Source organism: Protopterus annectens, chromosome 9.part0, assembly GCF_019279795.1.
Source record: "Protopterus annectens isolate FY-2018-M chromosome 9.part0, PAN1.0, whole genome shotgun sequence".
In the NCBI taxonomy this organism is placed as follows: domain Eukaryota; kingdom Metazoa; phylum Chordata; order Ceratodontiformes; family Protopteridae; genus Protopterus; species Protopterus annectens.
In genome coordinates this window covers 689,594,038-689,611,136 of record NC_056743.1, presented here as the reverse complement: position 1 = coordinate 689,611,136, position 17,099 = coordinate 689,594,038, and the positions used below count along the sequence as shown (strand labels likewise).

The following is a 17,099-nucleotide window of genomic DNA, read 5'->3' as shown; positions in this document are numbered from 1 at the left end:
GGGAGGAAACAAAAACAGGGAGGGAATACAGATTCCACACAGAAGGTAAGTCACCCCAGCCAAGAATCAAACCAGAGAACATGTAGCTGTCAGGCAACAATGCTACCACTGGCTTTGCAAGGACACAAATACAGAAACCACAGATTTTATGAGGAACAGAAAAAGTATGAGGGAAAAACCTGCAACATGTTTACAAATTTTGGTGGGTAGGGAAGTTCGTCTCAGTTCCCGCTTGCGAACCTGAAACCATCCCTGTCAGTTTCTACTCGCAAACTTGAAAATATGTGTACTGCGCGATGATGTCAGCATGCCCGCGACTGGACTTCTTTCTTAAAGAAGAACGCGCCCAAAAAAAAAAAAACTTTTTTTTAAATTATACGATTAACTAGTCAGCCGATTCCAGAGGGGTGCAAGTGCACCCCCTTGCACCTGCCTGCGGGTGCCCTTGCCTGCAGAGTGAGACCCTCATTCTTACCAACAAGAACCTGTCAGGTAGATGCTTTATCCTCTCTGTCTTTCTTCTGCCAGTCCCAAGTGACAGTGTTCAGTTCCTTAACCCAGAAAGTCACCATAGAGGCTGGCTATGGCCATGAAGAACTTTACTTTTTGACACCACCATGTTCCCTTTTACAAATGGTATAAGGATTAATAACATTCCCTTACTCATTTTGCATAAGTAAACACAACAGAAGGCACCTTGGTATATAATTATGCAAAAATTACTGTTACCACTGCTTTCAAGCTGTGTTAGCCAGAAGGAATGACCTCATCTATAATGTATGACACCTTCCTGTTTTTGGATACCCTCTACAAATAGTACTGCATCACCCATTTAGTGCTACCCTCCCTACTATGCAGGCATCCTTTGGTGGGTTTGCTGTGAAGTTCAGATTCCTAGAGACCATCCAGGAATCCAGGTTTGAGCACCTTAATAAACTGCAGGTCAGAATGGATATGTCATGTTGTTTCCACTGACATGTGGCCCATAGAGGTACACCGTGTACAATGAGGTAGCACTTTGTATGATATGGTAGCATGTGCACATTTCACTTTTCTCGGTTAGGGGTCACCACAGTGGAACTCCGGTCCGCTAATGATTGGCAGTTAGTTTTTATGGTATCGAGTTACCAGCCCGACGCCCAACCTTCAACGAAGGCACACCTATTCAAAGCATGTCTTTCGAATGCACACTCGACCGTGGGGAGGACATGCAGACTCCACACAGAAGGCGCTCCCAACCCAAGCCGAGAATCGAATGGGAGAACCTCTTGCTGTGAGGCAACAACGCTACCGCTGCACCATGCACATTTCACTCATAGTACCTACCAAAACCTCTGTATGTTAAAGCAGTTTGTCCTCAAGCAGCTGGAATTAGCACAAGTGAGTCATACAGACACACATGCATTAGTGAATACGATGGTCTGTTCTGATGAAAAGTCCTCTTTCCCCAATAAAAACATGACCAGGTATGCACTGTATACAGTTCAAATGAATAGTAACCCAAATATCAGAAAAACTGGAATATAAACTACCCTCCAAACCTAAAGGAAACCATTTATGCTGCACAACAAAGTATATTTTACTGCTAATTCACTGTGTGTGTGTGTGTGGGGGGGGGGGGGTTGCAGATGTGTAGTGTTCATAATTCAGTCTCTCCACTCCATTAATGATGTGTTACTTCCTGCCAGTTATTTTAAGCCCCTCAGGTCAAGTTATACTAAGTGCAAGACCCTGCATCCTACCTTTCTGCATGTTTATGTAGTTTTGAACTGCTATTGCATGCATGAGCAAGTTCTTCTGACAAGTTAGCACTTGAATTGCAGACTTTAAATAACAGCTCTGAAAGAATAAAACAGAGAAGACTATGCCCACCACAAAACAATGCCTCAAATATGCTTTAGAGTGGGATAGTTAATTGAGGGTAGACGGATAACTCTCCTCAGCAAGAAGAACATGACTTTTTAGTTGACTTTCTATGTTTTTAGTAGTAACATTTGGAAAGCTGGGGACCTAGTTTTCACCATTTCATCACAATTTCACAGATAAGTGATATCTGCTTGTCCTTAAAGTGATTTGCTGATGTTTTATAACTTAGCTGTGCACCATGGCATGTGGTGCATAAACTGCCAAACAGTAATTCTGACCATTCGTGTATATTCTTGGCTCCTTCTTTTGGAAAAAAAATTAAAAAGATTTAGAATATGTATTTTCCTTACATTGACATCATTGAGTAAAAACAGTGAACTTTAGCCTTAGTGCCATCAGAGTAAAAAAAAATGCATATTGACTCCATAGACCTTAATGGGCGAACTATCATACATGCACAAAGGTGCCCCATTAAACCTATAAACACACTGCATGTTAACCTAAAGTGACATAAAGATAGACAACAATATTTGGACCATGGTCTAATAAAAAAGTTTACAAAGCTTTTTATTAAAAAAATCATCCAAAAATATAAGTTAAAAATGCATCAGAGACTTGAAACATCATATGCACACACACACACACACACACACACACACACACACACACACACACACACACACGTCAGTAATCATTTTAAAGTAGCCCCTTTGATTCAGTGTTTTCTAAGTGCAAACAATTTCCATCTGGTTGTTCTGTTTGTTGCATCTGCTGTCCACATCCCTGACATTTTTTCTCAGCTTCTTTTATTTTCACATATCACATCCCATCCAGCAACAACCTCTACTGAGCAGCAAAAAACACCATGGTAGCCATCTAAGAATAAACAAAGACTTAAGTAGTGCTCATGTATGAATGTTACACATAGATAGTGTAAGCCCATCTTGGGAAGTTACAAATAGATTTATTTTAGAATAATGAAACTGAATTGATTTTAATGAATGAATTAATTAAATTTGGTAACCTGGTAAGTGGGTTGGTCTAGGGACCTTTTCAGCCATGATCCAAGCACACTGCAGTAAGAGAGTAGTGCTGTAACAGACCTTTTAATGAATGAATTAATTAAATTTGGTAACCTGGTAAGTGGGTTGGTCTAGGGACCTTTTCAGCCATGATCCAAGCACACTGCAGTAAGAGAGTAGTGCTGTAACAGACCACATCTGTGTTGCAATCTGTAGTGATTCACACACTTGTTTGATTTTCTCCTCTACCACATCCTAAGTACTACTGGGCCACAGGCAGCCACCAAACAGGGCCCCTACAGGTGCGGCAGCTTTAATCTTCACTGCCTTTTACCACAGTTGCAGCAACATCATTTATCCATAACATAAGTACAGAGCAACTTGAATCCTGAACCTCGATTTCCAATTATATTATTTCAGACTCATCAAAATGCATGTAATATTGTACAGTATGGGGGTAATAAATCAACCATCTTGGTAAACTATCAGTAAGTTATATTTTTAATAAGACTTGCACACAATGGCACATCTTAGGTGCTGCTTAACTCTCATCAGAAAATGATTTGGGTTACTTAATATTAGCCCCCATGGTATTTGACCAAGGACTGACACTGGTTATTCTCCATGAAGAAAGCTGACGTCCACAGAGAGCAAGAGCTGATGAGACAGCACATACCTCTGATATGGTGTTGACATTCAGTAACTAGGGCACATATGAGGGGTGGGAGAGTAATTTATTAATGATCTTCTCTATGTCCTATATTTACTATAAATACAGCAAAATCATGAAGTTCTGCAGAGCACTATTTAGTACACATCATATTCTGTTTTACTTTGAGTCCTGTTTTAAGTACAGCAAACACACAGATTAATGCTTAAAATATTCAGTTAGAGAAACAGGAAGTTATACACATGAATATAAAACTGAATATAATGGCACAAGACAAGCAATATGACTAAAATCATCAGGAGGAACATATAGAATTGTAAAGGCGCTGCTCAATCGATATGTATGCATATATGTACCCTTTTATCAGACAACTTACTCAAAGAAGAAAAATTCCTCTTATTACAAGTACAAAACAGCAAATGACTTTAGTATAAAAACCTGAGAGCATCTGACAGAGTGAGCAGTTTCTATGCAAACCAACTTCTGTTTGACAAATATAACAATAAATAATAGGTCATTTCCAGACTTCACAGTAAGAAAACATTAACTCACTTCGTGCTATCCTGCAGGCAGCTGACAGGATATACATTATACATTTTGTTAGTGTTTTTTAAAAATGTGAGGAATGTGGACTAGTGAAACTATTAGACATATCTTTATCTGGGACAACAGTATTAAATTTTACATTTTAGTTCTTAAACTTCTGCAGCAGTTTCTGGGTAGCATTAAATGGAAAATGAAATTTGTTCCACAACAGCAGCAGCATCAGAACAAATATTCACTTTAGTTTTCCAGAAGTAAAAGTCACTTTAGGAATGTACTGCTTTTGTCATGATGTTCTGATTTTACACATTAAGTTATATACCTAGAAAAAAGTATTTTATGTCTTACTTTCCCCATTACTAACTCATATTGTTTGAGATCCCTTAGGTTTTAGCAAGACTTACCAGTACTCAGTCCTGGCATGAAAGCCACAATCAAGAATAGAGAGAAGAAAAATATCTTACAAATGTTAGACCAAAACATCTTGAGTTTTTTACGAGTTGTAAGAACAGTCTTCACAAGCACTTCTCCTACTATGCTTGATAAATATAAACTGCAAAATAACCACAGAAGCTTTGGCCTGGTGTGATCCCACCCTCAGACACATAATGGACAATAAGAAGGAAAACTTCTACCACCAATCAACAGCCAAACTATAGTCTGTGTCACTCGTATCTGGTGTAAAAGACTGAGGTTTGGAACCTGAAAGATGAATGACATAAAGTGAAAATGTTATGGTGCTGCATGAAATTATAACAATACATAATTGGGTTTCTGACTTTATACCCCTCAGAAAATTCATACTAATGCAAAACCTGCTATTCTATCAACTTTCTAAGTTTGTAAGAGCAATATTTAAAAAAAATGTCCCTATTTCTGGGCCTTTGTCCCACTTTTAATTAAGACTTTGTGCAGATTTCTTGCTCTAAGAGGTTGAGAGGCTATGGCTGTATCTATGTCTGCAAATATATAGCCAGCTATTTCAGACATTGTGCAATGTAAGAAAACACACAACATGAAATAACAAACATGTTCTATGTGATTATTTGTGATTGCTGCAATGTTACTCCATTCATACATTGGTTCCATATCCCTCATCCTGGCTACTGTCCAGCTGCAGAAAAATAGGAAATGGGGTAATGAGCATACATATTAGCTGTTTGGTACCATAGCATAGAGTGATGGGAGCAATATTCATTTTAGTTAGTAACATACCTTAGTAATTTACTTCCAATATAGATATATATATATATATATATATATATATATATATATATATATATATATATATAACTAAAATTAACCGCACTCAAAAAAATTGAACGAAGAGAAGAAATTTTAACTAAGAAATGAACTTGTGACAATAAAGCATTCAATAAAATAGTAAATAACACCAACAACTCTTGTAGAACTTTAGCGCTTTCGTCTTATTTATTATCAAGACTTCTTCAGAAAGACATGTTTCATAAGTGTATGTAATGTCACTTATGAAACATGTCTTTCTGAAGAAGTCTTGATAATAAATAAGACATAAAAGCTAAAAGTTGATACAAGAGTTTATGTCACAGTTCATTCTAAATATATATATATATATATATAGATATATATATATATATATATATGTGTGTGTGTGTGTGTGTGTGTGTGTGTGTGTGTGTGTGTGTGTGTGTGTGTGTGTATATATATATATATATATATATGTGTGTGTGTGTGTGTGTATGTATATATATATATATATATATATATATATATATATATATATATATATATATATATATATATATGTCGTACTATTAATGAAAGCTCAAACAACCAAAACCACATTGGCCAAACACACTTTAGCGAAAGTGCTTTTCAGCAAAAAAGCACTTTTGTTACAATGTGTTAAAAAAAATCTAAAAAATAAAAAAAAACCCACAGAACTCACGCTTACGCAGGGGGCAAGTCCCCTGCACCCCCTTACTTTTATATTCTCACTCTGAGATTGCCCTACAGTGGAGAAAAGGGAATATTCCCTTATCCCCACTGTGCTACGATAGAACTCACATTTACGCAGGGGCCAAGTCCCCTGCACCCCCTTACTTTTATATTCTCACTCTGAGATTGCACTACAGTGGGGAAAAGGGAATATTCCCTTATCCCCACTGTGCTACGATCTCAACAACAGCCATCTCCCCACATTTTCACCCTTACTTAACCACACTTTTGTGAAAGTGCTTTTTTGGTGAAAAGCACTTTCACAAAAGAGTGCTCGGCCATTTCACTTTCAGTGAAATGGCCGTTCACTCAATAGTATGGATCCCATATACATACATACATACATACATACATATGTGTATGTATGTACATATCAGAGGCGGCTCGTGCTATAGGACTGCAGCTCCACCCCCAGATGTGGAAAGAAAACAAAACAAAAAGGACAGAAAACAAATAAAACGTCTTCCTCAAGTCCCAGAATGAACTCGTGCATGCATGATTTAGTAACTCTCTAGGAACTCGCGCATGCGAGTTTCACAGACTGTGAACTCCAGACTGCTTTTGTCAGCAGTCCAGATAAGAAGAAAAGCCATCTCTGCCCTACAAACCCAGAAGTCTATGCGGAGACGACCGCACAGACTGGAAGACGTCTGGAAGGCAACGTCCGTAGGCTTCAGCCTGCTCTCGTGGGGGGAAGACATTGGAGCCCGCTCTCACGGGGAAATTGTTGCCGGAGTCACCGTGGGACTGGAGCTTCTCTCTCTCTCTCTCGGCCCATGGAGACTGTTACCTTCTTGGCACAGGTAGGGAAGTGTGTGTGTGTGTGTGTGTGTGTGTGTGTGTGTGTGTGTGTGTGTGTGTGTGTGTGTGTGTGTGTGTGTGTGTGTGTGTGTTTGTGTGTGTCTGTGCTTCCACACATCCTGTCACTTCACTGATCATAGGTTCATAGGTTGGTACTAGGCTATCGGCCCTAAGGTCTATACAAGCCTAGCCATAACAATTCCCTGGAAATTTCTTCCCACAATATTTATTTCTCTGGGCTCCTGTCTAGCAGGGTGACTGACATGATCCCCGGGGTGAATTTCCTGTCTCCCATCCAATCATCAAGGTTCCTTTTGAAGAGGGCCAATGAGGCGCTCTGCTTGACATGTATGGGCAGTCTATTCCAGAGTATGGGGAGTCTCTGGGTCAGGAACCTATTCCTCTAGCATGTTTTGTTCATTGTGATGATAAAGGTTAGATCCCTGGAGCGTGTGGCTCTGAGGGATTGGGATTTCTTTAAGTGGAGCATGTCCAACAGTTCAGGGTTTGACATGGCCTTGTATGTTAAGCAGAGATCACCTCTGAGTAGACGATATGCCACAGAGTATAGCTGGAGTTTTTTTAGACAATCAGCATATGGCATCAGCTTTAGGCCTGTGATTCTTTTAGTGAGGTATTTCTGTGGCCTTTCCAGCTGTTGCAGATGTCTTGTGAGGTACATACCAAATGGGGCATTATACTCTATAATGGGTCTAATGAAGGATGAATACAGTGGGACAATTACCTCTTTTTTTCAGGATGAAAAGCCCTTAGTGATGAGGTGTGCCACATAGAAGGATTTCCTGACTGTTGTGGCGATGTGGTTATCGAAAGTGAGATCACTGTTCACCTGTGTCCCTAAGTCTCTCATCACACTTTCGATGTTTAGTGTCCTGCCACCTATATGGTAATTCACGGGTACATGTTTTTTTCCAAAGGGGATAACTATACATTTCTTGGCATTAATCTTGAGCCCATGGCTCTGGCACCAGGCAGCTGTTTCTGTAAGGCCCTTTTATAGAATATCCACATCATTTGGGGATTCAATAATGGCTCCCAGTTTGCAGTCATCTGCAAACTTTGTTAGCCAGAGTCCCTTAGTGTTGGGCTGTACTTCAGAGAAATAGATGCCAAACAAGAGCGGCCCCAGGACTGAACCCTGAGGTACTCCACTTGTCACTTGTCTGGAGCTGGATTTGTAGTCGGCTACTTTTACAGTCTGGGTTCTGTCAGTAAGCCAGTTGGCAACCCATCGAGTGACGTAGGGATTTATGCCCAGCTTAGTAAGTTTATCTATGATTCCAGAGTGGAGGATGGTGTTGAACGCCTTGGCGAGGTCCAGATAGGCTGTGTGGACTGCCTTACCCTCGTCCACAGCTCTGGGGACCAATTCAAAGAAGTCAATCAGATTCAGGAGACAAGATCGGCCCTTCACAAACCCAAACTGGGTGGGGTCCAGTGTTTGAAGGTTGCCAATGTCTTTGTTTATAAGTTCCATGATAATGCGTTCCATGCCCTTGCAGATCAGGCTTGTCAGACTGATGGGATGGTAGTTCCCAGGATCCAAGGTGGATCCTCCCTTGTGGAGCAGGATAACTGTAGCTGTGTGCCACTCAGTGGGCATGAAGCCTGAGGTGAGGCTATGATTAAACATGACACTTAGGTGGGGTGCCAGTTCATTTTGTAGTTCATGTAGTACACAGCCTGGGATGTCATCTGGTCCCATGGATAGCTTTGGAGAGTGCTGTTTCTACCTGTGTGGCTGTGATTATCAGAATTTGGCAATCTTTTGGTATGGAGATGGGCCCTTTAGGGGATGAGAGGGGGGGGGTAAAGTTGGCACTAAATCAATCTGCCAGGATATTGGCAATATCCTTGGGATCAGTATATTTAATGCCATTCTGCTGTAGCTCAGAGCAGATCTGAGCATTGCCATTTAGATTCTTGACATAACTATAGAATGCCTTGTGGTTGTCTTTGGAATCTTTGGCAATTTTATTTTCGTAACTAGCTTTTGAGGATTTTATGAGGGATCTCAGCTTCTTACTGAGGCTGGTGAGGAAGTTTTTTGCATCCTGGGATTTTCCTATTTTCTGCAACAGTTTCTTCCTTCTGTTGTATAGTTTGTTTATAGCAGGGGACCACCAGATTGGCTTCCTTTTTTTGGAGAAGAGCATCTTGGTTCTATTTGGGATGGCACGATTCATGCACGAGTGGATGTGCTCGTACAGTGCCTTAGTGTAGGATTCTGCAGTTGAACTTCCAGATCCCGTCTGCATGGGTGTTGTGAAGTTTGTCACTTCTGACTTCAATAGCATGAAGTTGGCTTTGGAGAAGTTTTTTAAGGAGGTTTCCTTACTGGGGGGTGGGATGTGGATGTCAAGGGTTATTTGCTTATGGTCAGACCTGACCAATGAGGGGGTGACCACTGGTGTGGAGCATCTATCTCCCATGTTGGTAATGACCAGGTCTAGGATATTGGAGCCCCTGGTGGGACAATAGATTAGTTGATCAAGGGCGTTGGAATTTATGAATTCCAAGAACCGTTGGGAAAAGGAGTTGGTACCCGAGTAGTTTTCCCAATTAATGTCAGGGTAGTTGAAATCACCCTATATTAGGGTGTTTGGTTGTATCTTAATATTTTCCAGTATGTTTAGGAAGGTGTAGTGAGAATCTTGGGGTATGGTGGGGGATCTGTAGCAAGCTACAATTTGGATTGCAGTCTTACCTAGTGTTAGTCGCACCTGGAGAATTTCAGATGCATTGTGCTGGGCAACTAGCCTGGAGGTGTGAATATCCTTGGTGAATATGGACACTCCTCCACCTTTAGTGTTTCGGTCTTGGTTTTGTGGCTGAAAAGTGTGGTAAGAATTGTAGCCTGGTATTGCAGGGGTGCTCTCTGGAGCCTTGAACCAGGTCTCAGTCACTGCACAGATATCGATGTTCTCCATTTTTAGGAGTGCCTCGGGAGAGTGCATTTTGAGGTGTAGACTTCTAGCATTGAGTAGTATTACCTTCAGATTTTGCATGCTTGTATCTGTTACGGTGGTGGTTTTATCCTTTGAACCTTGCCTAAAAAAGGCACTATAGGGGTGGCAAGAGCTTTAGCCAGTAACCTGAATCCCAGGGGTGACAGGTGCAGACCACCTCTGGCAAAGCATTGTGGTTTGTCGATCATGTCTTCCCAGGCAGACAAATACTGGATCCCCTTTGAATGATACCAGAAGCTTAGCCAATTGTTGAAGTCAATCATTTTGTCCTTATACTGTGGTATCATTCTGGGCAAAGGCAGGATGCTACTCAGGGCTAGGGTCATACCTGCCTGGGTTACATGATCCAAGAGCTCTTCCATGTCTCTCTTCATGTAGTCCAGGGAGGTACGTCTCAAGTTATTCACTCCAGCATGGACAATGACAGAGTCATATTTGTACTTGTTGTGGGGTGACTTGAGTGCATGCGTTATGTGGCGGATCCTGGCACCCGACAGGCAGCTGACTGTAATTTTCTCCTTGTTCAGCCTGGTGAGTGGGACATCAGTATGCCTGACTATAGAGTCACCTATGACTAAAGTGTTGGGTACATTGTCTTGCCTTAGGGGCTGTTGTTGGGTGGCACACTGGTGTTGTGAGCTATGTGTCACTTTGGTTGTGACTAGTGTTTGCTTGCATTTCGGCTTCAGAGGTCCTTGTTGCTTGGGCAGGTTAATGTTAAGGGCCTCCGCATATGTGGGTTTAGTGTTGCTATGTGTGGGTGTTGATGGTGTGGGTTTTGAAGGGCTATGAGTTACTAGAGGTGTAGTGCAGGTGTTAGCCTTCTCCTCTTGACTGTCTAGCACAATCTTGACCAGAGAGAGCTTTGCTTCCAGTTTGGCTATGTAAGTGCATCTCTTGCAGGTTGTAGTGTTGGGTGGTAGGAGGAGAAGATTGTCTGTGTACATGAGGCAGTTGCCGCATTGCCCCAGTATGCACAGATTCACCAGGTGGACAGGAGAAATCACCGGAAGCTGACCCTTGGACATGCCTGTTTAGGTGCTTTTTTGTAAAGTTTAAGAGCTGTTTTCCCTTACCTTTGCAAGGTACTTTGCAATTGTAGGCTGTTTAGTGCCTATGATTAATTTATCCTTATTGACAAGGAGAGTTGAGTGCTTGTATCAGTTGTAGGCTTCCTAGTGCTTTCCAGCAGGTTCTAGAGCAAGTGCTAGTCACAGGGGTTCAGATTTTAGTGCTACTACTGAGAAACCAGCTAGTTTTAAGTATTGATTTTCACATACAAAAAAGTACTATGCAAACTGTTTTGTCTATTTTATACAGAACAAGACAGGGCTAAACAGAGAACTGAAATAAAGGATTTCACCAGTGTCTTTACATCACTTACAGGCTCTGATTTTAGTAAATTGTGGTATCACAGTGCTGCAATAGTTTTGTTGCATTATATATCTTTGTTTTCCAGTTTGTTTCCTGGCTGGGGTTCTTAAGTGGAAAGACAGCATATCCGCCTTATTTATGCAAGGGTTTTCACTGGAGGAAGGAAGTTCAGTTTCCCCCCACCTCCCATAGATATGTTGATCTGGAAATATGCAAAAGTGTGTGTGTGTGTAAAACATGCCCCATGTGCTATATGGTGGTGGGTAGAGAACAGGCTTGAACCCTGTACCTTGGGTCCAGGTGTCAAGAGCCTGAATTCCCTAACCACCACCATTTGTAAAAAGAAAATGCAGATTTTTCCCTCATACTTGTTCTGTCCCTCATAAAATCTGTGGTTTCTGTATGTTTGTGTCATTGCAAAACCAGTAGTGTATTGGTGCAGTGGTAGCATTGTTGCCTGACAACTATAGGTTCTCTGGTTTGATTTTTGGCTGGGGTGCCTTCTGTCTGGAGTCTGCGTGTCCTCCCTGTGCTTGTGTGGGTTTCCTTTGATGTCTTCATTCTTACAAAGACATGTGTCTATCTGGGGTGTTTCTCCCTGGACCTCTGCTGAAAATTTGTTTTGTTCCAAGTCAGACTTTCCTGGTTAACAAATGCTAAATAAAAATGACAAGCATTTGAATTTCTGACATCATATTCTTCAGAAAGTACATGGTAACACAAAAGCTTTTATTCTAGCAATTTTCTAAGTTTATAAGATGGATATTTGAAATTTGTCCGTATTTTTGGGACTGTATTTCCCCACTATTGGCTTTGTTCAGGTTTTTTGTGCTAAGGTTGAGAGCTATGGTAAGAACTGAATTCACTGAATATGTTTGGGGGCTGTATTCCCCCATTAATGGCTTTGTCCGGGTGTTTTTTGCTAAGAGGTTGAATGCTATGGTGAGAACTGAATTCATTGAATATGTTTGGGGGCTGTATTCCCCCATTACTGGCTTTGTCTGGGTGTTGTTTAGTAAGAGGTTGAGAGCTATGGTGAGAACTGAATTCACTGAATATGTTTGGGGGCTGTATCCCCCCATTATTGGCTTTGTTCAGGTATTTTGTGCTAAGAGTTTGAGAGCTATGGTGAGAACTGAATTAACTAAATGGTAGCCATTTAAGTTTCAGTCTTCCTCTCTTTCACAAAACAGCTGATTTGGCATAGTGGTATATTGCTCTGACTATTTTGCAGAGGGTCCTGGTTTCAAGAATTGGCAGTAAAATGTATGGTGGTAACTCAGCATTTTATTCTAGCAACTATCCAACATTGTACAAGCAATGTTTAAAATGTGTCCCTGGTTTTGGGGCTTTTGCCCCCCCCCCAATAAATTTTAGCTTTTTCCAGATTTCTTGTGCTGCAAAGTTCAGAGATACAGCTGAGTGAGTAGATTTTACAAGGAGCTGAGAGCTGCAGTGGAGCAAAAGTTTAGTGCTGCTTATGCTGAGTCTGCTACGTTGTTGATAGCACAACAGATAATGTACTTGCTTTTGATGCAGAAGGCTGTGGGTTCTATTCCCACAGTAGGTAGATGCATTGATGATACTATACTGTGTTGCAAAGGGGGTGGATACTGCATTCCTTTTTGGTGAAGATACCTAGTAACTATGAACCTGTTATCAGTTTGCCATCCATTCCCTATTGCAATATTACTAGTTTATCAATTTTTAGTGTAAGATAGGCAATTTATTCCTCAAGGCCAATAGGCACTTTATTTGTAGATGAAGCAAAGAAATATGAAGTTATTTGCTAGCAGCAGCCTCTTTGTTAGTTACAGATCTCTTTAATGTGGAATTATTTAGATGACGTTTACTTCTTCAGAGATTGTGCATATGTACTGATACTGATAGATTGTAGAAGTTTGAATAGACTTTTATGAAAATGTTCTGAATTGGGCAGTTTTGTCATTATTGGTGCGTGCATTTTGTTTCATTGTTTACTGGAAAATTTTCAAAACAATAAATGCAAAATGCACTCTAAAACTGTACTGTATTGTACAAGGAATATAATTTAATACAATCAGGAAGGTGTATGAAAGAGCATGTGTATCTTTCGTGTGCAAGGGGCCTGTGATTTGAAAACAGCCCAAACCCAAAGTTAATCTTTATCTGCCACTGGCAAAATGTATTTTCTTTGAATGTGGGTTTCAATGCTGTTTCAGTGAATGTGAGTTTCAAGGGCAGAGAAGTTTTAATGCTAAGTCTGTTTTCATAGTCAGACTACATTGCTTTGTTTAGCATATATCTATTAGTGTTTGCACTGTAAAATGCAAAATAAAACTTTCAAATGAAGTCCAAATCATCGCAGATGTAAAGCAGTATGCACATTTGTGTTTATGGTAAATGGGGTGAAATAGCTAAGTAATGGTTCATTGGAATGACTGCAGGGGCTCCATTCGACAATGATTTTGTGAGGGGGGGGGGGCAGCAAATTCAAAGACAGCTCCAGCTGAACTATACCTCTCAAATGTCCAGATTTTTGCAGAATGAATAGATTTTTGCTTCTTATTTTTGGTTTGTTCCTCATAAACTGTGTGGTTTTCTGGCAAATCATTTAGGAATGAAGCCACATAATGACAGACACTACTGTTTCAGACTTCATAACCTTCAGAAAAATGCATGCTAAAGCAAGACCTATTATTCTATCAACTGTCTCAGTTTATACAAGAGCAATTTTTAGTACTGTTTATATGTTCCCCCAATATATTTGGCCTTGTCCAGATTTCCTGCATTAACAGGTTGAGAGGTACGTACAAATAAATTACTTTATAGAATTAAGCATATTCAAACCTGTTTACTGTCCCCAATTTTGGCTCAAAATGTTGCTCTTCCCCTAATAATCCCTCTGCAAAATGGCAATTTTGGAAGAAAACATGGAGGGTTTACAATTAATAAATAACTGTAATAATCAGAGTTATAGTTTACTTTTATTTCAGAAATGCATGTAGATTTTTATTTTGTCAGCTGCTCAAGTTAGCAGTACTAATATTAAAAAGTGTCCCTTCTTTGACAGGTTCCCAGCTGTATTGTGTGGCTATTTTATATTTTTGCATCACTGTTTTGGTCCATTTTTCATAAAATTCTGTTTTTGTTTGGCAAAATAGTGGCAAAGTATTAAAGACTGAAGTTAGAAAATAATGACAAACATTTCAGTTTCAGATTTCATACCCTTCAGAAAATTTATATTAATGCAAGACCTACTATTCTATTATCTTTCTAAGTTTATAAGAGCAATATTTAAAATTTGTCCTTATTTTTGGGCATTTGTCCCACTTCTATGTATGGCTTTGTCCAGATTTCTTGCTCTAAGGCTGAGAGGTATGACAAATGTGTCAGGGCCATCACAGTCAGCCAGAAACATTTCAAATTGTGACATATTTCTTGCACTGCACTCCCCCATGTAGTGACTCTGGATGTGTCCAAGCAAGGTAAGGAGAAGTTATGCAGTGTAAATGTGCAGAGTATCCCCCCATCCTAGGTAGACACAAGTACTACAGTGGCTTTTCATCTGTCCTTGATTTTGCAGAATGTTCTGGTTTCTGTCATATTTTTATACTGTTGATTTATGCTTATTATTATTCAGAAAGTGCCTGTTGCTCTGTGTTTAAGTAGCAGTGCTTAAATGACCATCAAGTAGGCTTGTCTGAGATTGTAAGATGTAAGTAAGTTTTAATAAGCATACTGTTAAAGAATTGCCAACATTAAAAGCCTTTCTGTTGCTGCCATGCAGAGAATACTTACATAACTAGATAACATATAAGCCTTGGGTATTGAAATGCATATGACAGTATTTATAACAAAGGACAGGATTACATTATTTTAAGAGGCTCATTATATTTGTTGGAGACTTGCAGTCATCTTTGCAGGATTTACCTGCAAACTAAACAGAATGCCAATCTATTGTGTGTGGTCCATAACCTCTGCAGTAATCCTTTAAGCCATGTATGTTGAGCTTGTTTCTTGTTTGCTTTTCATTTTTTACTTTGATCATGTTTTCCCCATGAAACAACAAGTAGATAGTTGTTGTCAGGCAGCAGGTCTTTTTTGGATAAGAAAGATTTTTACATGTGGGGGGTATCACTGAGATTGTTACTTTCAGCATGTGACTTGGTACTTTAATAAAGCCTAATATAAATTATAATTAGAACTGCAGTGCAAGAAGTAGTTTGAAATGAGTGCTGCTTGTTTTTCTTATACTCGATTTTGACTGGCATCCCAGTAATGTATTTAAAAAGTAATTTATTTGTTCATGCCTCACAACCTTTTTGTTTCCATCTAGATATTAAGTAAGCTGTCATGCAGCCAATGCATTGAAATATTTTTTTTCTTCTACACTTCATTTTGTCTTGATTGGACTGTTATAATGATGGTTTGGCACCCAGGGCAGTGTATTTAATTAAAGTTACAGTTTTTGTGGTTTTGAGAATAGCTCCTCCCCTTTCTAGTTGGCCAAACCCATGCCCATTGACCCCACCCATTCAGCTGTCTCCTGCAGCCCCCCTTTGATTTGAGGTCACCAGCCGCCACTGGTATATATATATGTATATGTATACGTATATGTACATATATGCAGACATATATATATATACGTATATATATATATATATATATATATATATATATATATATATATATAAAAAATTATACATGCCTTCACTCCCCCAGAAATTAAATATACTAACTCCAAGGACACAAAAACACAAAGAAAATGTAAAAGACAAGCCCCCAGATTCTGCAAGCCTTGCACTGTATGCAGAATTAGTTTAAGAGCTATTTGCGGCAGAATGGCCACGGCGCGATCCAGGAATGAGCACGTGAGCTCTAAAACTAATCCTGCATGGACAGAGCTCGGGGATGCAAATATACCTCATTTGCAGGTGAAAAACATGCAAATGAGGTGAATATGTGATCCAGGAAGCTGGAAGCTGTCAGTGCAGGATTAGCGTAGTCTTCAGAAATGTACTCTGGCATTAACCAAGTACATTTCTGCAAACTACAAAACAGAACCATGACAGCTCCCAATAAAGGGTGTATATGCTGTGGAAAGCATGCCAATGGCCAAATATATGGCCACTGGCATGCAAAAGTGTTTTGAAAAAAATTAACTTTATTTTTTTTTAGCCGATCTCAGCTGTTTAAGCATAGGGCAGAGGTGCATAAATGGGATCGGACTGAAAATAAAATAAAAAAAAAAATCTGAAATAAGCTTCCTAAGCAAAATCAGTATTTTGCCATTCTACTGAATGGCAGGCATAAGACAACATGGCCAGTGAATAATGGTTGCTAAGGGGGAAGGCTCAGTGTGTGACATGTAACTATACATAATCAGGCAATCCCATGCAAATGAGGGTTATTATGTTGAATCACATATTTTCCTGCAGGTCTAGCTTGCACCCAAATGAGTAGGAGCAATAAACTACAGTTTAACATTAAGAGCTAGATGACCTCATAAGGGTGTGTGTCATGTAAGTTGTAAGCTTATTGGAGCCCTATAGCCCAAGTTTGTCCTAAGCTAAGCACAACTAAGGCAGGGGGTGTGTCCAAGGCTGTAGCATCTTATACCAAGAAAGCCATGGTGTACACAATGCAAGACGAGACAAATTCTTCTAAAAGGTGCTTATGTCACTTAAGTGGGTGTGTGTGTGGCACGCATCAGGTGTAAAAAAAAAAACCCACGGAAATAGCACCTTCATTCACATCTGAGCACCGGGTTTGCGCAGTGCACCTCGCAGCTTAAACAGGAAGGCAATGGGAAGGGAAAACTGCAGTAGGAAGGTAACCAAGGAGAACTTGCATAGCTAGTAGGTGAAATGCATC

The 17,099-nt window shown here is 40.0% G+C and overlaps 1 protein-coding gene across 1 annotated transcript in view; it reads right to left on the bottom strand.

The window, feature by feature from the left end:
* Nucleotides 1-4,675, bottom strand: part of LOC122811452 (major histocompatibility complex class I-related gene protein-like) — a 685,432-nt gene extending 680,757 nt beyond the window's left edge. The window contains exon 1 of the mRNA XM_044083304.1: nucleotides 4,506-4,675. Coding sequence (XP_043939239.1) covers nucleotides 4,506-4,584 — 79 coding nt within the window. The 5' untranslated portion in view covers nucleotides 4,585-4,675. The remainder of the gene's footprint in view (nucleotides 1-4,505) is intronic.
* Nucleotides 4,676-17,099: the final 12,424 nt, after the last annotated feature.